Genomic DNA, 17,923 nt, shown 5'->3' with positions numbered 1-17,923 from the left:
GAGTGCAGGGGTCAGTAGCATGTACCGTAGAGTTCAGAGGTTAGTAGTATGTAACACAGAGTTCAGAGGTCAGTAGTATGTAATGCAGAGTGCAGGGGTCAGTAGCATGTAATGTAGAGTTCAGAGGTCAGTAACATGTAACGCAGAGTTCAGAGATCAGTAGTATGTAATGCAGAGTGCAGAGGTCAGGACATGTAACACACAGAGCAGCAGTCAGTAGTATGTAATGCAGAGTGCAGAGGTCAGTAGTATGTAATGCAGAGTGCAGAGGTCAGTAGTATGTAACGCAGAGTTCAGAGGTCAGTAGCTTGTAACACACAGAGCAGCAGTCAATAGTATGTAACAAACAGTGAAAAGGCCAATGGTCTTCCCAGGTCTCCCCTCTGCTGTGCCATATGACACAACAGAACTGTGAAGGAGCCTAGAACTTCCCTCAGGTCTGCAGTGCCTATTGCCATTCCGATCTGAGGTCTGAGGTGCTGTGGGTGGGGTCAGAGGCCCACAATTAATGTGTAGATTGCGGTTGACTTGTTGCCAACCTATGAAGTATACTTTTCCAAGAGATAATATTGTTCTATATTTACATTAGTTAATTAATATTTTGTAGCTTTTCAATTGTGCCTGCTACTGCCGTCACTGGTTGCCCATCTGACAGTGATGAAAATAGAGAGACACGTCTGCCTTCTCTTGCTAGGATTTCTCTCTCCACTGGCTTGATAAATGATGGCAGAGACGATATGAAGACTCCTTTTGTTATATTGCATAGCGATACCCGCCTGTGCATTTCTGTGTGAAATTGGCAGAGTGAGATGTGACTGAGAGAATAGCTTGATCCAGATAAAAGTTCTGCCTTGAGTTTCCCATTCACAGAGCTGTGACAATATAGTCAATGTGTACATGTCACCTGGACAGCCAGGAAAATTTTCAGTGAGAAAAAGCAAGATTCAGAAATCAGCAAGTTTGGTCCCTCCAATCCTCCAAGTGTAATAGTTGTGCGGATTAGCACAGGCAGCACAGAAAAGGGATGCAAAGATGGAACTGGAATATACTGTAGCTGCAGTATGATGTTTCCAAATCTATGAGCTTAGGTCATTGAAAATGTCTGTTTTGCTTTATATTGTAGTATTTGCAACTACTGTATTTGACAGCAATACCGTCTAATATATGCCAAAGCAGTTTAACCCCTTGGAGCCTACGCCTTTTTCTGACATATGTTGCTTACAAGTTATAATCAGGATTTTTCGCTAGAAAATTATTTAGAACAAAACATTATATATATTTTTTTTAGCAGAGACCATAGAGAATAAAATGGCGATCAATATTTTATGTCACACGTTATTTGCACAGCAATCTTTCAAATGGAATTTTTTGGGAAGAAATACAGTTTAAAAAAAAAAAACAGTAAATTTAGACCAATTTTTTTCTATGATGTGAAAGATGATGTTACGCCAAGTAAATAGATACCTAACAAGTCATGCTTCAAAATTGTGCATATGTGGAATGGTGACAAACTACAGTACCTAAAAAATCTCCATAGGTAGCGCTTTTAAAAAAAAATTATCGGTTACCTGTTTAAAGGTACAGAGAAGGTCTTGTGCTAGAATTATTGCTCTTGCTCTAATGATTACAGTGATACCTCACATGTGTGGTTTAAACATTGTTTACATATGCGGGCACGACTTGCATATGCGTTCCCTTCTGCACGCGAGCACAAAGGGACAAGGCGCCTTTTTTAAATTCTTTTATTCTATTTTTTTTATTTGTACACTGTCCATTTAAAAAATATATATATATATATTTTTGATCACTTTTATTGCTGTCACAAGGAATGTAAACATCCCTTGTGATAGTAATAGGCAGTGACAGGTACTCTTTATGGAGGGATCTGGGGTCTAAAAGACCCCAAACCCCTCCTCTGCACTTAAAAGCATTCAAAAGGCCAAGTTTGGCTGTTTTGAATGCTGTAATTTTTTAAAAATCTGGCACCTTTGAGGCTCCAGGACCCGGAAGTGATGTCATGACATCGCTTCCAGGTTTTTACATCAGAGACCCGATCTGAGCCGATTGCGGCTCTGTTCGGGTTTCCGCCAGCCAGCGGACATGCCGGCTGGTCGCTCGGGTCTCCTGGTGGGACTGGAGACCCGGGCGAGTTGCGGAAGGTGGCGTCCCCTCCCGCTCCTTGTAATGACAATGGAGTGACTGCTCAGCCGCATCCATTGTCATTACAAGAAAGCTGACTGTCGGCTCTAAACAATGGTACCAGGGTGATGCCACTAGTTGCAGGCTAGATGTCGATTTTTGCGTTCCATCAGCATGAAGGGGTTAAAGAGCAACTCTACTTTTGTTGAGAAAAAAACACTCCCCTTTGGGTGATCTCTGTACATTGCAGGGATGATAGCAAACTTTGTTGCACATTCCTACCTTTTATTATTCTGAAGAAATATGTGTTTGTCTGTGTCCATGTACAGAGTGAATCTGTATAGGAATCATCAATAGAGCTCGAATTAGGAAAGTGACAGGGTCTGCATCCCTTTGGGAGTATCTCACCAAAAATTACATTTTTGTTGCAGGGGATGCTTAAAATCTGACTTGTATCTTAGTGCAGACTTTTTGGAAAATCACAGCCAATCACACAAGCAGAAAATTACATTTCTGGGGGGGGGGGGGGGTGTTCTGTTCACCATCTGCGTAGAGAACGTCTCCTAGTAGCCATATTGCATTGCATTTTATTGAAAATGACAGAGCTGCAAATTGAAAAGGAAAAGGAATGTTTAATAACATTCAATTACAATATGACTTGTATAGCAATTGTATACAGTATGAAATTTTCTTTTTTTACTTGATATTTTATTTTCCCCACAAAAGGGGGGTTACCCTTTATGTACAACTAAATCCATCAAGGTATTTTCTGGTCATTTTTATATACTGTACATCTTTTCTAATGCATGACATTTGAATGCATTACCGGATAATCCGAATGGCCTTGGAAGAAGATATTTTTCACATTACAGATCGCCAACTTGAATGCTACATTTAATAGTTATGAGGCTAATAAACCTTTTGAGAGCTTTTCCACTTTCATCAAGAATTTGTTGTTAGATAGCAAGGTCATAAGCAAACTGTCTGGTGTGCTGGGCTCGTAATGCCCACACTCATGATAGGTCTTGATTTTTTTGCTAGCCAAGGCTAGACATGCAGGTGTACAGGCAGGCATAGTCATAAAAGAAACACAAGAAAACAAAGAAGGGCGCACCGACCTAGCGCATTATCCTCAATAGTATGGCTTTATTAGTAAATCATAAAAATGGCTACTCACAAACAGAAGTTAAAAATGATGATATCAGACTCAATCGCTTGAGTATCAGGAATAGTCCATGTCCATAGTCCTGTTGAGATGACGGCTGACGCGTTTTGAGGCTTAGCCTCTTTCTCAGGGTGGCTCTGAGGAAGAGGCTAAGCCTCGAAACGCATCAGCCGTCATCTCAACAGGACTATGGACATGGACTATTCCTGATACTCAGGCGATTGAGTCTGATATCATCATTTTTAACTTCTGTTTGTGAGTAGCCATTTTTATGATTTACTAATAAAGCCATACTATTGAGGATAATAAGCTAGGTCGGTGCGCCCTTCTTTGTTTTCTTGTGTTTGTAGTACTGTTGGACTACCCCAGTTCTTTTGGGCAGCAAGACTCTAGCCATCCAAAACGCCATATGTGAGTCCCATGGAAAGTGTGGTCGGGGAGCTTGGATTCTAAGCACAGGAGAAAGGTGGCATCACCATATTGTTTTGGAATAGTCATAAAAGAACAATGATGATGTGCGTGTTGCCTGTAGCAGCCAATCCCAGCTCAGTTTACTTTGTCAGATTAGTAAAAACTATACTATTTTTGGTTATTATAGGTTATGCTACTCTTACTAAGTCTTACTAATTAAGACTATTTGTAATTAGTTTGGTAGGTTGATATTATAATATAGAGCATATAACACATTTTTTGTACAATGTTAATATTTGCTAAACGCCCTGAGTCTACATATTTGCTTGCTCAGTACCAAATGTTATTTTATTTGGACAGTTCTACACACATGGCTTTCCCCTAATAAAGAAAATGCACATTTCACAAATGTATTTCACATGTGAGAACATGAAATGTAGAAGAAAAATGCCATTGGCCCCAAAGTTATGTTAGCATTGTATGTTTACACTGGCAGAAATTACATTGCAGCTGGGACAGGGGTCAGTCCAACTATCATCTATTCACCGCCTTCTGTATCCCAGGAAACTACATAGCTATGCAATCACAGGGTGAAAATAAACACTATAATGCACTGGCAGATTAGCAGTAGGCATACTGCTGGGTTTTATTTACTTCATAGCTCTTGCCTTAGGTGTCCTCTGGCAGAGTCACTAAGCTCCTTCTCCATTGCTCGCTGGAAGTGATCTGAAACCGATCCTTAGTGTGCTTTCCCAGGAACAGCTGGGCACTTTCTGGCGTTGCCTCTTCCAAATACATACTGGATACAATCGAGCGATTACAATGTTTGGTGTCTTTAGCATCCGAGTTTTTATTCATCAAATTGAATACAGCTTCATTTTGAAAGTGACTGAATGAATTGTTTGAATTTTGCAGATTTCTAGGATTAAGTCTGTTTGGATCTGAAAGGATTGTTCTAAAATAAAGAGCTTTATTAGATGGATATATCTTTATTTAGTTTGTGTATCGGAGGAGTCATGGGGTGTAGGGATAATCGTATGAAGGAGGTAGCCCCTTAGCAGACCCAGCAAAGTATAAGCTACTGAATATGTGGTGGAACATTCAAAAGATATACCATCCTTTATGTATGGCTCAGCTCCTAGTGTACAGAATACATTGGCAAGGTTCTTAGAGGATATATGTTGGATAAAGTGATCAATGCCACGGCTCGGCTGCCCCCTCCTTTGAATATTATTGGGAAAACAGCATGGGTGCGTTTTAGAAGTCCCACCAGGACAACCGAGAAAATTTGTGAAGATTTTGTGAAGAGCAAGTTGATCCTACTACTTACTGGTCTTCATTTACACTTTCTATAAGAACACTATTTCCATTAAAGGAATGTTCTACATGACACATTAGTGAAGGAGCTTATGTTGTAATATTAAAAATGAGTATATAAACAGGCAGTCATTTTTTTTTTTAACTTTATTCATACATACAGCATGAACTTAAGAATGGGTTAATGTTAAGATAACCGTTTTAGGCCAGGTTCGTGCCTGGGGTTCGGGGCTCTCCTGTTCACCGATTCAGATGCAAATCAGGTCCAAATTTTTGTCTGAATTTGCACCTGACTTGAACCCAAAGACACACAGGACCCTTTTTGAATGTGGACCTTGGCCGCCCTGGACCTGTGTGAACCCGCTCCATTGAGAGCCGGTCACACTCACCTGTCATGTGAATTGGATGCGGGGAAACATGCATCAAATTTGCATATGTGTGAACCCAACCTTAAAAGGAATAATTTTAAAGATTATATTGATATTAGGGATGGAACTAACTTTAGTGCAATATATGTGGCTGCTCTAGAGCAAGGGTCTCCAAACTTCCTAAATAAAGGACCAGTTTACTGTCCTTCAGACTTTAGAGATATCAGACTGTGGCCAGTAGGAGCAGAAAAAGTCCTGGCGTCAGTGGGAGTGAACAGTGACCTATTTTTGGTTTTAGACAAATAGTGTCCCATCGTTGGTGTCAGTGGGAGGAATAGTGTCCCATCGTTGGTGTCAGTGGGAGGAATAGTGTCCCATCGTTGGTGTCAGTGGGAGGAATAGTGTCCCATCGTTGGTGTCAGTGGGAGGAATAGTGTCCCATTGTTGGTGTTAATGGAAGGCATATTGCCCCATTGTTCATGTCAATAGGAGGAATAGTACTCCATCATTAGTGTCAGTGGGAGGAATAGTGCTCCATCGTTGTTGTCAGTGGGAGGAATAGTTCTCCATCATTCCTCTGTCATTGAGAGGAATAGTGCCTCATTGTTGGTGTTGATGGGAAGAATTATGTCCCATTGTTGGTGTCAATGGAAGCAATATTACCCCATCGTTCATGACAGTTGGAGGAATAGTGCTCCATTGTTGGTGTCAGTGGGAGGAATAGTGCCCTATCATTCCTGTCAGTGAGAGCAATAGTGCTCCATCGTTGGTGTCAGTGTTAGGAATTATGTCTCATTGTTAATGTTAGTGGAAGGAATAGTGCCCCAAGGGCCGGATGAAAAATAGGAAAGGGACGCAGTTTGGAGACCACTGTTCTAGAGTACCGTAGTACCAACCTCTTCTCTTCATTGGATCTGGCAAGCCCACAGACAGTAGTAGTATGTAGAGCTTGCCTGCCTCCATTTTGCATGTATTAGAATCTTTGGATATTTTGACACTGTGCATGCCTTTATTATACAGAGACAAGCAAGCATTTAATACAAAGCACTTGTTCCTGCCTGTACTTCATTTAAATATATCTGAAATGTACATATATTTTTAGGTCCGTTGCCCATTTTACAGTGTACTTTTTTTTAATTTTCACAGCACAGTAATATTAAAGATTGTGCCAATAAGGCTAGCAGTGTAACCTTTCAAACTTTAGTTTAGTCTTTGACATCTTTGTCCATTCTGTGGCAAACTCTAACATATGTTGCCTGAGAACTGCCACTTCAAAGTGTGCCCTCTACTTTACATGATGTAGATTTAAAGGACCCACTCTAGACCTTTCTACTAACTCACAACCATTCTCTGTGCTCAGAAATGCAGGGAACGGAGTGATTTTATTAAAGAATAAAGAGATTTTTCAACAGCACATAAAGAATGCCACAGGGATCTTGCAGTGATACATAGCCTTGGAATGGCACTCTAACCCTTTCACCCCATCGCTGCCCATAGCATGTGTGTATAGTTGCTTGGCAACTAAGGTTATTAATCTTTTGTGGTGTGTTATGTCCAATAGTATTACCAGCTGGTTTCACATATATACTGTATATATGTTACATAGCACAAACCTTCTACGTTTCTTATGTCTCATTATTTTAATCAATAATCAGTTTACGAGTTAATATTTTCTTTAATACATTTTATTTTACTGCACTATTGCTTAAAGGTATGAAATAAAATGAAACCCTTTATGACCAGAAGTCATTGATGACTGGATGCAAAGGAAAAATTTAGCAGCATCAGCATGTGTCAGTTAACTTAGCAATACCTGAATGACTAATGTGCATACCCAAAATATTTTTATACATTTTTTTTAAGAACATATAAGGATTAATACACCTTTTTTACATTTTTTTATTATTATAGGCTGACATAAGCCTAAACATGATAGAAAAATAGCCTAGGCTATATACAGCGCTTGCCGCAAAAAACAATTAACTTAATGTATGTGAACAATGTTGAAAACTTATCTTTACAGTATAAGTGAAAATACAAAGCAATTAAACATATGAAAATTAATAAAAAGTTCCAAGAAATTGATAAATAGATAAATAAGTCTTTTCCGGTGGTGATCAATATATGTGAATACAATAAATGTAAAATTCAATAAATAAAGTCTTTTCAAGTGGTGATCAGGTGCAAAGTGCTTCGTGCTCAGTAAATAAAAATTTGTGACTTTCGTGACGTGGATTCCTCTTTTCCTGTGGCTTGTGGTAGAAAGGGTTAATGTATGCCTGGTGCTTACTAACATGTGTGGGGGGAGGGGAATATGTGACACAGGGAAAGATTGCAGGTTCAGCTATGCTGAACCCTGCAATCTGACCCTGCCTGTCACTTAGGAGATCCGCCCGCTTTGTTTACACAAGTGGACGGAATTCCACACTAGATCCCCGACGATCGGGGAAGAGCAGCGGTGATCACCGCCGCTCCTCCCCTAGCCCGACTCCAGCTGTAACTGAATACAGCGGGAGCGAGCCTCCGGTGGCGCGCGCGTGCCGCCAAGAGAGGGGAATGTCTGGTGACGTAGGTCTACGTCGCCAGACGATAACGAACCACTTTGCCGCAGTACAGTCAACATGACCGGTCGGCAAGTGGTTAAAAGAATGCCCGGAAAATTTAAATTTTCTTAAAGAAACCTTTTACTAGTGAATGGTCAGCTTTAGTCCAGACTCCGCTTACTGCTTTTAGTTTGACTCATTGGATGGAGGTGATGATGATGCTATATGCTTTATTGTCTATTGTACACCCTAGAGGAGGAGAACTAACAAAGGAAGCTGCAAATCTAAACCAGGAAATAGAGGGTCACATGTCTAGCTATGTGGTGCAGCAGTCTGTCTGAATTAAAGCATTGGCTGAACTGAATTACAATCTCCTTTAAATAAATGCACATTTATCTATTAGAGCTGTTTTACCTTTTAGAGTTCCGCATTAATGCATACACATTTTTATACAAGCTGGTCACTGTATCATGTTTGTAAAATTAAATAAAAATAATTAAACTTGAGTTGTGTAATATGTACTGTATATAACATTACATTTCGAGGTGACTGCAAAAGCATTGACATATTTTTTAAAGCTTCTTTTGACAACTTTAGCATAAGTCTTTTGAGAATGATATTGCTGTTGTAATAGTCTTGGTTCATGGACTAAATCATTCTTTTTTCTTCTAGGAGAACACCAAGGAGCAGAATTATCTAGAGGATCACAGAACATAGCCCATTTAAATCTTAAAAAATGGCATTTTCAAAATGGAGCTGGATTTGTGCAATCACCCATGTCACGTTATTAGCCACAGTGTCAGCTCTCACCCAAAAAAACCTCCAGATAAAGAGAAACTTTACTACTTTCTATGCTGAGCAAGCTGACTGGACTTTTAACCACTTAGTGGTTGATGCGAGGACTGGACACATTTACCTAGGAGCTATTAACAGAATATATAAACTCTCTGAAGACTTGAAGGTCTTGCTGACCCACCAGACAGGACCAGATGAAGATAACCCAAAGTGTTACCCTCCTAGGATAGTCCAACCTTGCAATGAGCCCTTGGTGTATACCAACAATGTAAACAAAATGCTGCTAATAGACTACAAAGAGAACAGGTTAATAGCTTGCGGAAGCCTTTATCAAGGTATATGCAAGCTTCTCAGGCTTGAGGACCTCTTTAAACTTGGTGAACCATTTCATAAGAAAGAACATTATCTATCAGGGGTCAATGAGAGTGGTTCAGTTTTTGGAGTTATTGTTTCTAACAACAATGATGATGACAAATTATTTATTGCCACGTCAGTTGACGGGAAGCCAGAATATTTTCCTACTATTTCAAGCAGAAAGCTCACCAGGAATTCAGAAGCCGACGGAATGTTTGCTTATGTGTTTCATGATGAATTTGTGGCCTCAATGATCAAAATACCTTCAGATACATTTAACATTATTCCAGACTTTGACATCTATTATATATATGGTTTTAGCAGTGGCAACTATGTTTACTTCTTGACTCTTCAACCAGAGATGACCTCTCCACCAGGGTCTACTACAAAGGAACAAGTCTATACCTCTAAGTTAGTGCGGCTGTGTAAAGAGGACACAGCTTTTAATTCTTATGTTGAGGTTCCCATTGGATGTGAGAAAAATGGTGTGGAGTACAGGCTTCTTCAGGCAGCTTATTTGTCCAAAGCCGGATTAATACTTGCAAAGTCTTTGGGAATCAAACCTGGTGATGACGTTTTATTTACCATCTTCTCCAAGGGTCAGAAGAGGCGCATGAAATCACTGGATGAATCTGCCTTATGTGTGTTCGTTCTCAAACAGATTAATGACCGCATAAAAGAGAGACTGCAGTCTTGCTACAAGGGAGAAGGCACTTTAGATCTTGCATGGTTGAAAGTCAAGGATGTTCCTTGTGGCAATGCAGTAAGTAGCACTTTTAATGATTTGTTTTAAATGACTATTTAAATCTACAGATGTGTATATGTAAAATTTTCCTGCCCTAAACTATTTAATTAATTTGCTTTGAGATTACCTAATCAACTGATTTCAAGTTTTCTTGACATACTTTATAGATATGTATTACTAGGCCTTGTCATTACATGTAGAATAAGGTATGTTTTTAATTGTTTGTACCTGAATATTCACTGCCTTTTCGGAATATCCCTGGATTGTATCAGACGAAATCAGTGCAATAAACTCCTCCTAGCTGTTTGCTTTTTATTGCAATTAGATTTGGTATTTTCAATCAAACGCCAAAGTGCTATTTTTTTAATCCTTGAAGTTTACAAGCTATGTGAACAAAGCACACATTTTTCCTCTTTAATGACCTTATGGGGTTGATTTACTAAAATTGGAGAGTGCAAAATCTGGTGCAACTTGCTTCTATCTTCAGCTTGTACAATTAAGCTTCGACGAAAAACAAAAAACAAAAACAAAACATGGAAGCTGATTGTTTTCTGTGCAGAGCTGCACCACAGTTTGCACTCTCCAGTTTTAGTAAATAAACCCCTATGTGACTTTTTCTGGAAGTCACGGTATACAAAGGTACATATTGTAGCTCTGTGACATTTTTCATGAAGCAACCAGCACCAATAACGATGACTTTGCAGGTACCCTAACCGCAAATAAAAATATATATACTTAATCCAGTCATTTCCAACTAGTGTTTTCTTGAACAATAGGGTTCCTCCAAAGTTTGCTAGGGGTTCCTTGAGCTGTGGCTGACTGACCTATCATTTGATGGTGCCTTTGAAGTTCTAGGACCGATGCCACTTGGCAGAGCCAGCTGCATGACCACAGTGGTCTTGTTAGTTGTCTGTAAGGGTGGCATTCCGACCACCACTGTAAGGCCTCATTTACACTTTTGATTGGGGGCAGCAAAAACACATGGATGAGCTACATTTGTACTGCCCCCATCCCCCCCCCCCAACCACTCTCCCTTAATCTGGAAAAGATAGGGGTGTACACATCCATGCGAATGGCAGTAATACCTGTCAAACATGACCCATTCAACTGAATAGGGCGTCTCCAGGGTGGGGTTAGAGTGGTTAAAACAGATGTTAGGTGAGGAGGTGACATAGTGCCCACACTGCCTTTTAAATGCCCTCTGAAGAGGAATCCATACCTGATCGCTTTTGAGAGGGAACCACTTGTGTAAACGAGCCCTAAGGATGGGATAATTCAACTGGCCACCAAAGTAAGGAACATTTTTCCTACTGATTCCCTATCAGTTGGTTCTAGCAGGAGTTCCCCAAGACCGGAAAATTATTTCAGAAAGACTGATTTAAACTATAAAAACTGTTTTTAAAGAAAAAAAAAATTGACATTGCATCAGAGTCATGTTTTTGGGACTGTTGTTAATACAAACATTGCTTAGCAGATTTATTTTCTGTTAAAAAACCCAAAGGCAATTGGGGCAAAGTACAAAAATACATGCAAAAATGCAAATGTTGTTTTTGCCCAAATACACCCCAAATATGGTAATTATATTTATTAAAGTGGCACAGGGCTCTAGTCTCCAACTGATTTCCATGTGGGACAAGTAATTTGGCGTGGAGATCTTTCTCCAAACTGGCATGGCCACAATGTGTTTAGCCTAGTTGCCAAAGTTCTATCTAGTATACACAAACAACTGAGGCCAGTGACCACAAGCAACAGTGTGACAAGTATAGCCTTTCTGGGTTTAACCACTTTGCCGCTGCTCACTAGAGCTCTACTGCGGCAAAGTGGCTCGATAACGTCTGGCGACGTAGACCTACGTCGCCAGACATTCCCCTCTCTCGGCGGTGCGCGCGCCGCCGGGGGCTCGCTCCCGCTGTATTCAGTCACAGCGGGAGTCGGGCCAGGGGAGGAGCGGTGGCGATCGCCGCTGCTCTTCCCCAATCATCGGGGAATTGAGTGTGGAGATCCGCCTGCTTGTGTAAACACAAGCGGGCGGACCTCCTAAGTGACAGGCAGGGTCAGATTGCAGGGTTCAGCATAGCTGAACCTGCGATCTGTCCTTGTGTCACATAGTCCCCTCCCCCCACACATGTCAGTAAGCACCAGGCATACATTAACCCCTTGATCACCAATAAAAATTAACCCCTTCCCTGCCAGTGTCATTTTTACAGTAACAGTGCATATTTATAGCACTGATTACTGTAGTAAATGTCACTGGTACCCCCAAAAGTGTTAAAAATGTCAGTCAAGGGTCCGATCTGTCCGCCGCAATGTCGCAGTCCCGCAAAAAAAATTGCAGATCGCCGCCATTACTCGTTAAAAAAAAAAAAACACTAAAAATGACAGAAATCTTTCCCTTAGTTAGTAAATGCAATAACTTTTGCGCAAACCAATCAAAATACGCTTATTGAGATTTTTTTTACCAAAAATATGTAGCAGAAAACAAATTGGCCTAAAATGATAAGACATTTAGATTTTTACATTTTTTGGGGGGGGAATTTCATATAAAAAAATGTGAAAAATATTGTTATTTTTTCAAAATTGTTGCTCTTTTTTTGTTTATAGCGCAAAAAGTAAAAATCGCACAGGTGATCAAATACCACCAAAAGAAAGCTCTTTTTGTGGGAAAAAAAGGACGTAAATTTCGTTTGGGTACGGCGTTGCATGACCACGCAATTGTCAGTTAAAGTCGCACAGTGCCAAATCACAAAAAGTGGCCCAGATGTAAGACAGCCAAATCCTCCGGTGGTAAAGTGGTTAAGCTTCCAACCAGGAGATTGACCCTTACCTCAGTCCCTTTTGGGTGAAGTTGCAATTGAGGGCATCTATGAGCATCATAGATTGATCATCAGTGATCAGATGGAATGCAAATGTCTAGCTATCGTCTTCTCACTATGCCATTTATAACAGTTGCACCAATCAAAAGTAACTAAGCAGCCATATTTCGTTTTCCTGATTCAAAATATGTGGAGGTGGCTATAGACAGAATTTTCATGAAGTCGGAGTACAATGTAGATGTTGTTTATCTGCTGAAGCACAGGATCATTTTCAATTTAAAAATATATTGCTTTTGAAATCCTTCACAAAATATTATGAATAATTATTCTGGGCTGGAGAGCGCCAGTAACTATGCTAACAGCAAAACCTTAGAGCATTATGCTAAAGTTATCTCAGAAAAATGAATTTCTTTTATTTTGCCCCGTGAACAATACGTTTATTTATAGCTGGCGTCCTAGGAGTTATCCAGATGAGCAGCTTCCACTAATAATTTCCAGTCAAATCACATCTAAGGAAAATTGCTGGTGAAATAGTGCAGGCAAGATAACTGTTGCTCTCTAGGTCAAGACATGGATACTATCTACCCAGACACCAATGATATATTATACAGCAATGAAAGCAGTGTTAGAAAATTGCAGACATATTTTTCAATCTCCTCCCATCCACCTATTTATTTTTTTTGTTCATATCTATGATGGTTTAACGCATACCTAACATCATTCCAGGCCGAGCTATCTACCCAAATAATTTTAGGCCACCTAGTTTCTAGGTTGGTCTGGAAAATCTGAGAAAAAAAAATGGGCAAACTCAATGGACTACTTTTCTGCCGTCACTTTTCTATGTTTCTATGGAAAATGGTAGATTGACAGGCTGGACTAAGCCGTCAAGCAAAGGAGACCGGGATTATGGCAAATTCTAACAGCCAGGGGTGCTTCAACAGTTGGAACAACAAGTTTACTTTGTAAAACAGAATATTTAAACCATTGTAAGCACCCTCTGGCCACTATTTCTGTAAGTTTTGCTGGACAGCTTGGCCAGCATAGAAATATCTTGGACAATATAAATAGTTGTGTGAAATAAACAAAAGAAACTATAATACTGAATACTAGCAATAGATGCAGGGCTATTTTTCTCAGAGAATAGGTGCAGGAACTCCCTCTTTTGGACTTACCCCTTGACTCCGCCCCTACCTACCCCCGTGAACGGTTCCTTGGTTCCACCCACTACCCACCTCCCAGTACCATCCCTTTTAGAAAATACAGAACAAAGTAACATTTGTGGTACTAAGTAATTTGTATGGACTTTGTTAATGATAACAAAAAAGCATTAAATAGATCCCATGCAACAACAATAACAACAATAGATCACCCAGCAACAATAGATCCAGCCAGAAACAATGGGCCCTCAGCAGCAACAACAGATCTCCCAGCAGCCAGCATCAATAGACTGCTGCCTAAACAGTAGATCCCTCCCAGCAATCACTGACCCCTCAGCAACATAAGACTCACCCCAGCAACAATAGACCCCCCTGCAAAACGAGATCTCTTCCAGAGACAATAGATCCCCCAGCAGCCACATTAGATCTCCCCAGCAGCAATAAATCCTCCTGCAGGAATAGATCCCCTCCAGCAACAATAGGTTCCTCAGCAGCCAGCATCAATAGACAGTGTGGCACAACCCAGCACTCCTTGCCATTACATACATTCAGTGCTGGAGGTGCCGGAACTGCGTTCCCCAGCGTTCCCGCTGAAAAGAAGCCCTGATTAGATGTATTAACTGCAGGCTGTTTTAGAGTAAACCATTTTTCATTTTATTACTTCCTGCTGTATTTACACAAAAATGTGTCCGCATTGCAGCGAGCTTTAATGCCGTGCTGGCACATGAGTACAGCCGATGCAGCTGTTTTGTTCTGTGAGCATGCTCACTCATTGGCCCCAACTCTGTGACCATCCTATCACTGACAGCTCCCAGTCACTGTTATTTTAGTCAAGAAAAAGGTCATGAATGTACAGACCATATAGCTGTAGAAGAAAACAAAAGGGTATAATACAAAAAATTAAACCCTACAATTCCAAAGCCCAGTCTTCCATTCATCAGAGAAAATTAGGAATCCTATAGCAAAACAATCCATGTATCTACACATGCTTTATTCAGGCCCCAGAGATCCTAAGGCGGCCTTAAATGTGCAAGTATGAGTAGTAAGGCATGCATACAATCTACAATATTAATAACAAAGGGGAAAGGAAAAAAAAAAGATAAAGGCGTTGTCAGGTAATAGGAAGAGAGAATTAAAAAAACAGACTGCTTTACATAGCAGGGGAAGCACTCAGATACAGAGGCAGATCACAGAACAGTGAAGGGCTTTGGGTGATGAGAGATCGTAACTCTGCGCTATCACTGTAGGCTTGCCAACCAGTCCAGTCACTGTTTTTATTCAAGAGCCAATGGGATGGGTTCACGATCATGTGGCCACTGCGACAGGCAATCACAGTGATCACATGACTAGGAAGCCCATATAACACCTCTGGGCTAAAACTATTTTATTACTAAATCATCCTCCACCCTCTTTTAAGCCATGGTACTAAGCATTTTTGTGAGACCAATCCCTGAGTGAGTCTTAGAAGGAAAAGGCTCATAACAGCTGGAAAGCTCCCCATAGATGAAAATGACCGAAGCACCAAAGGATCCTTTGTGTGTCCACCAGGTCTATGTCACTCAAGAAGGCCAGTGACTCTGAATGTTGTGCTTCTGAATTGGACAAACGTGTCCAATTCTACATTTTGGTGTAAAGTTGTTCCCATAATATTAATCATACAAATTGAATTTTACTGTGGTAGGTGTGCAGTATTATTTCAAGTACTTATATTGCGCTGTTAACGTACACAGCGTTTTACATATATATTGTACATTTACATCAGTCTCTGCCCTCAAGGAGCTTATAATCTAAAGTCCCTAACTCACATTCACTAGGGCCAATTTGGAGAGGGGCCAATTAACTTACTAACATGTCTTTGGAGTATGGGAGGAAACCCCAGACACATGGAGAACATGCAAACTATGGCAAGTAGTGCCATGGGCGAAATTCAAACCAGTGACCCTAGTGCTTCTAGGCGGAAGTGCTAGCCATTTAGCCACTGTGCTGCCCATGCATATAGTCAACGTTACTCATTCTGGGAGATTCAAACTTTAAGCTCAGGAACCAACCCCTCATTTGATTTGTGTATATCTACTAAAGACTTTAGTCTTGGTCTACTAAAGACCCAACTGCCCAGTAACGTACCTCTCAACTTTCTGAGATGGGAATGAGGGACACCTATTAGCAAAAGTATGTAGGCATAGGACACACCCCCTACCACACCCCTAAAGAAGAATTATACAAAAAAAAAATGATTGGTTAAACCCACAAGTGCTTTTATTTTTACCAATTCTCTTCCCTTATATTTGCTTCTGGACATTACAAATGCAGCCATTTTGAAATTGGATAAAACGTTTAGCACTGGGAAACAATTTATGGTAGGGAAGTAGTGCATTTTATATACAACTTTATAACAAAATGAGGAACAAATGAGGAGGAAAGAGGGACAGGGGGCTTTGTTCCAAATGAGGGACAGTCCCCGGAAATCAGGGACAGTTGGGAGGTATGCAGTACCCAGACTACATAGGTAGGTCTGCTTGAGAAGGCAAAATCAAATTGTGGAAAACAAGAGGAAAATGTTGTATAGCAACTGACAAAGCAAGGGTGACAAACTAATGAGCAGGAATAAAAGGAACAAGAACAGTAAGCCAAATAGACAATTGCCTGGGGTTTAGACACTGGCAGAATAAACTTCCCCAAGTTAAATATCATTTTTCAGTGATATTGTCCAATTAATGAAGGAATTACTTCCACCATTGCTTCAGTGGAATGGAGAACCTCCCATGAGAGGAGATCATAATTCATTTACAGATAGTAGCCTCTGGCAGTAAACAGGTGTCTTTATTTAAATAGAAGCTGCACTCTGTTTAGTGTATCTGCTGTCACTTTCCCTGCAATCAGATTATCACCTCTGACTCCTGCCTCTCCCTGGGGTTATCAAGGTCACATCAAGTTGAAGATGTGCTAAAGATATCCTACCTTACACTTATTACTCTCTCATAATGAAAGGATAAGCCGAGTGCCACTTTGATAAAAAGCTATTTCAAAGCAGCCCAGGAAGCACTAAAAACGTTAATATTTCTATCTGCTTAGACACTGATGTACCGTTAATGACAGGAAGCTGAATGCAGACAATGATTATAATGACCTGTAATGCACTGTAAGTGGAAGGTAAAAGAGGCAGGCATCATAAACGTGTTAAAGTAAGCATTGACAGGAGTGCAGAAAACACTTTTTTCTTCTGATTTAACTCACTTGTTCAAATATAGGTACTTAGAGGATAATGAATTCTAAAGATTTAAAGTTGGATTGGGAGTGATCTGTTGGGTATCAGAGTGCCGATGGCTGTCTCTCTATCCTAACGGGGGTTTTCATTTTTTTAGACAGCAAAATTGTTCTTTGGTGTTCTGTAAATTTTATATTTCATTACCACACAGTATTCCGAAATGTACAGCAGCTCTTTCAAACTGAGATGAGTGTACGGTTGCATTGGTTGCAGGATCTGGAATACTAGGGTTGATTTACTAAAACTGGACTTAGCCAATCCGCTTCTAACTTCAGCTTGTTCAATTAGACTTTGACAATAAAACATGGAAGCTGATTGGTTTAAGTTGCACCAAATTTTGCACTCTCCAGTTTCAGTAAATCAACCCCACTGTGTATCAACTTTTAGATGCATAACTGTTGACCTAATGCTAAAAACATTCAGCCAGTTAATAGTTTTAATAAAAAGATACTTACCTGATCTCCAGAATTGTCTCCCCCCTAGACCAGCCACCTGACTTTACTTGTTTGGCTCCACCCCCTATGTCTCCTGATTGGCTCACTGGCTGTTATTGACAGCAATAATGAAAAGAAATGGCTGCACTCAGATGTGGTCAAAATCCAGGTTAATTGGACATCCCAATGTGGCAAAAAAGTGGCAAGGTAGACGCGTTTCACACACTAAGATGGTAAAGATTAAGCACACATCTTAGTGTGTGAAACACGTCTACCTTGACACTTTTTTGTCCAATAGACCTGGATTTTGACCACATCTGAGTGCAGCCATTTCTTTTCATTATTGACTGTCTACGGAGGCGAGCCGGGGCGAGCACTGCTGTTGGTCATCAAGCTTCCCATTTTCTTGAGCAGCGT

At 40.4% G+C, this 17,923-nt stretch overlaps 1 protein-coding gene across 3 annotated transcripts in view; it reads left to right on the top strand.

The window, feature by feature from the left end:
• The window catches only part of PLXNA4 (plexin A4), a 965,210-nt gene that overhangs the window by 116,717 nt on the left and 830,570 nt on the right, over nucleotides 1-17,923 (top strand). For 2 of the 3 annotated variants that reach the window (XM_082255302.1, XM_082255301.1), the window contains exon 2: nucleotides 8,616-9,855. In XM_082255302.1, coding sequence (XP_082111428.1) covers nucleotides 8,680-9,855 — 1,176 coding nt within the window. In that variant the 5' untranslated portion in view covers nucleotides 8,616-8,679. Of the gene's footprint in view, nucleotides 1-8,613; nucleotides 9,856-17,923 lie in introns of those variants that run through there. The other variant, XM_082255300.1, reaches the window with a different exon arrangement.

Source organism: Pelophylax lessonae (assembly GCF_965119305.1).
Source record: "Pelophylax lessonae genome assembly, chromosome: 4".
Lineage (NCBI taxonomy): Eukaryota > Metazoa > Chordata > Amphibia > Anura > Ranidae > Pelophylax > Pelophylax lessonae.
This window is presented reverse-complemented; position numbering and strand designations above follow the sequence as displayed.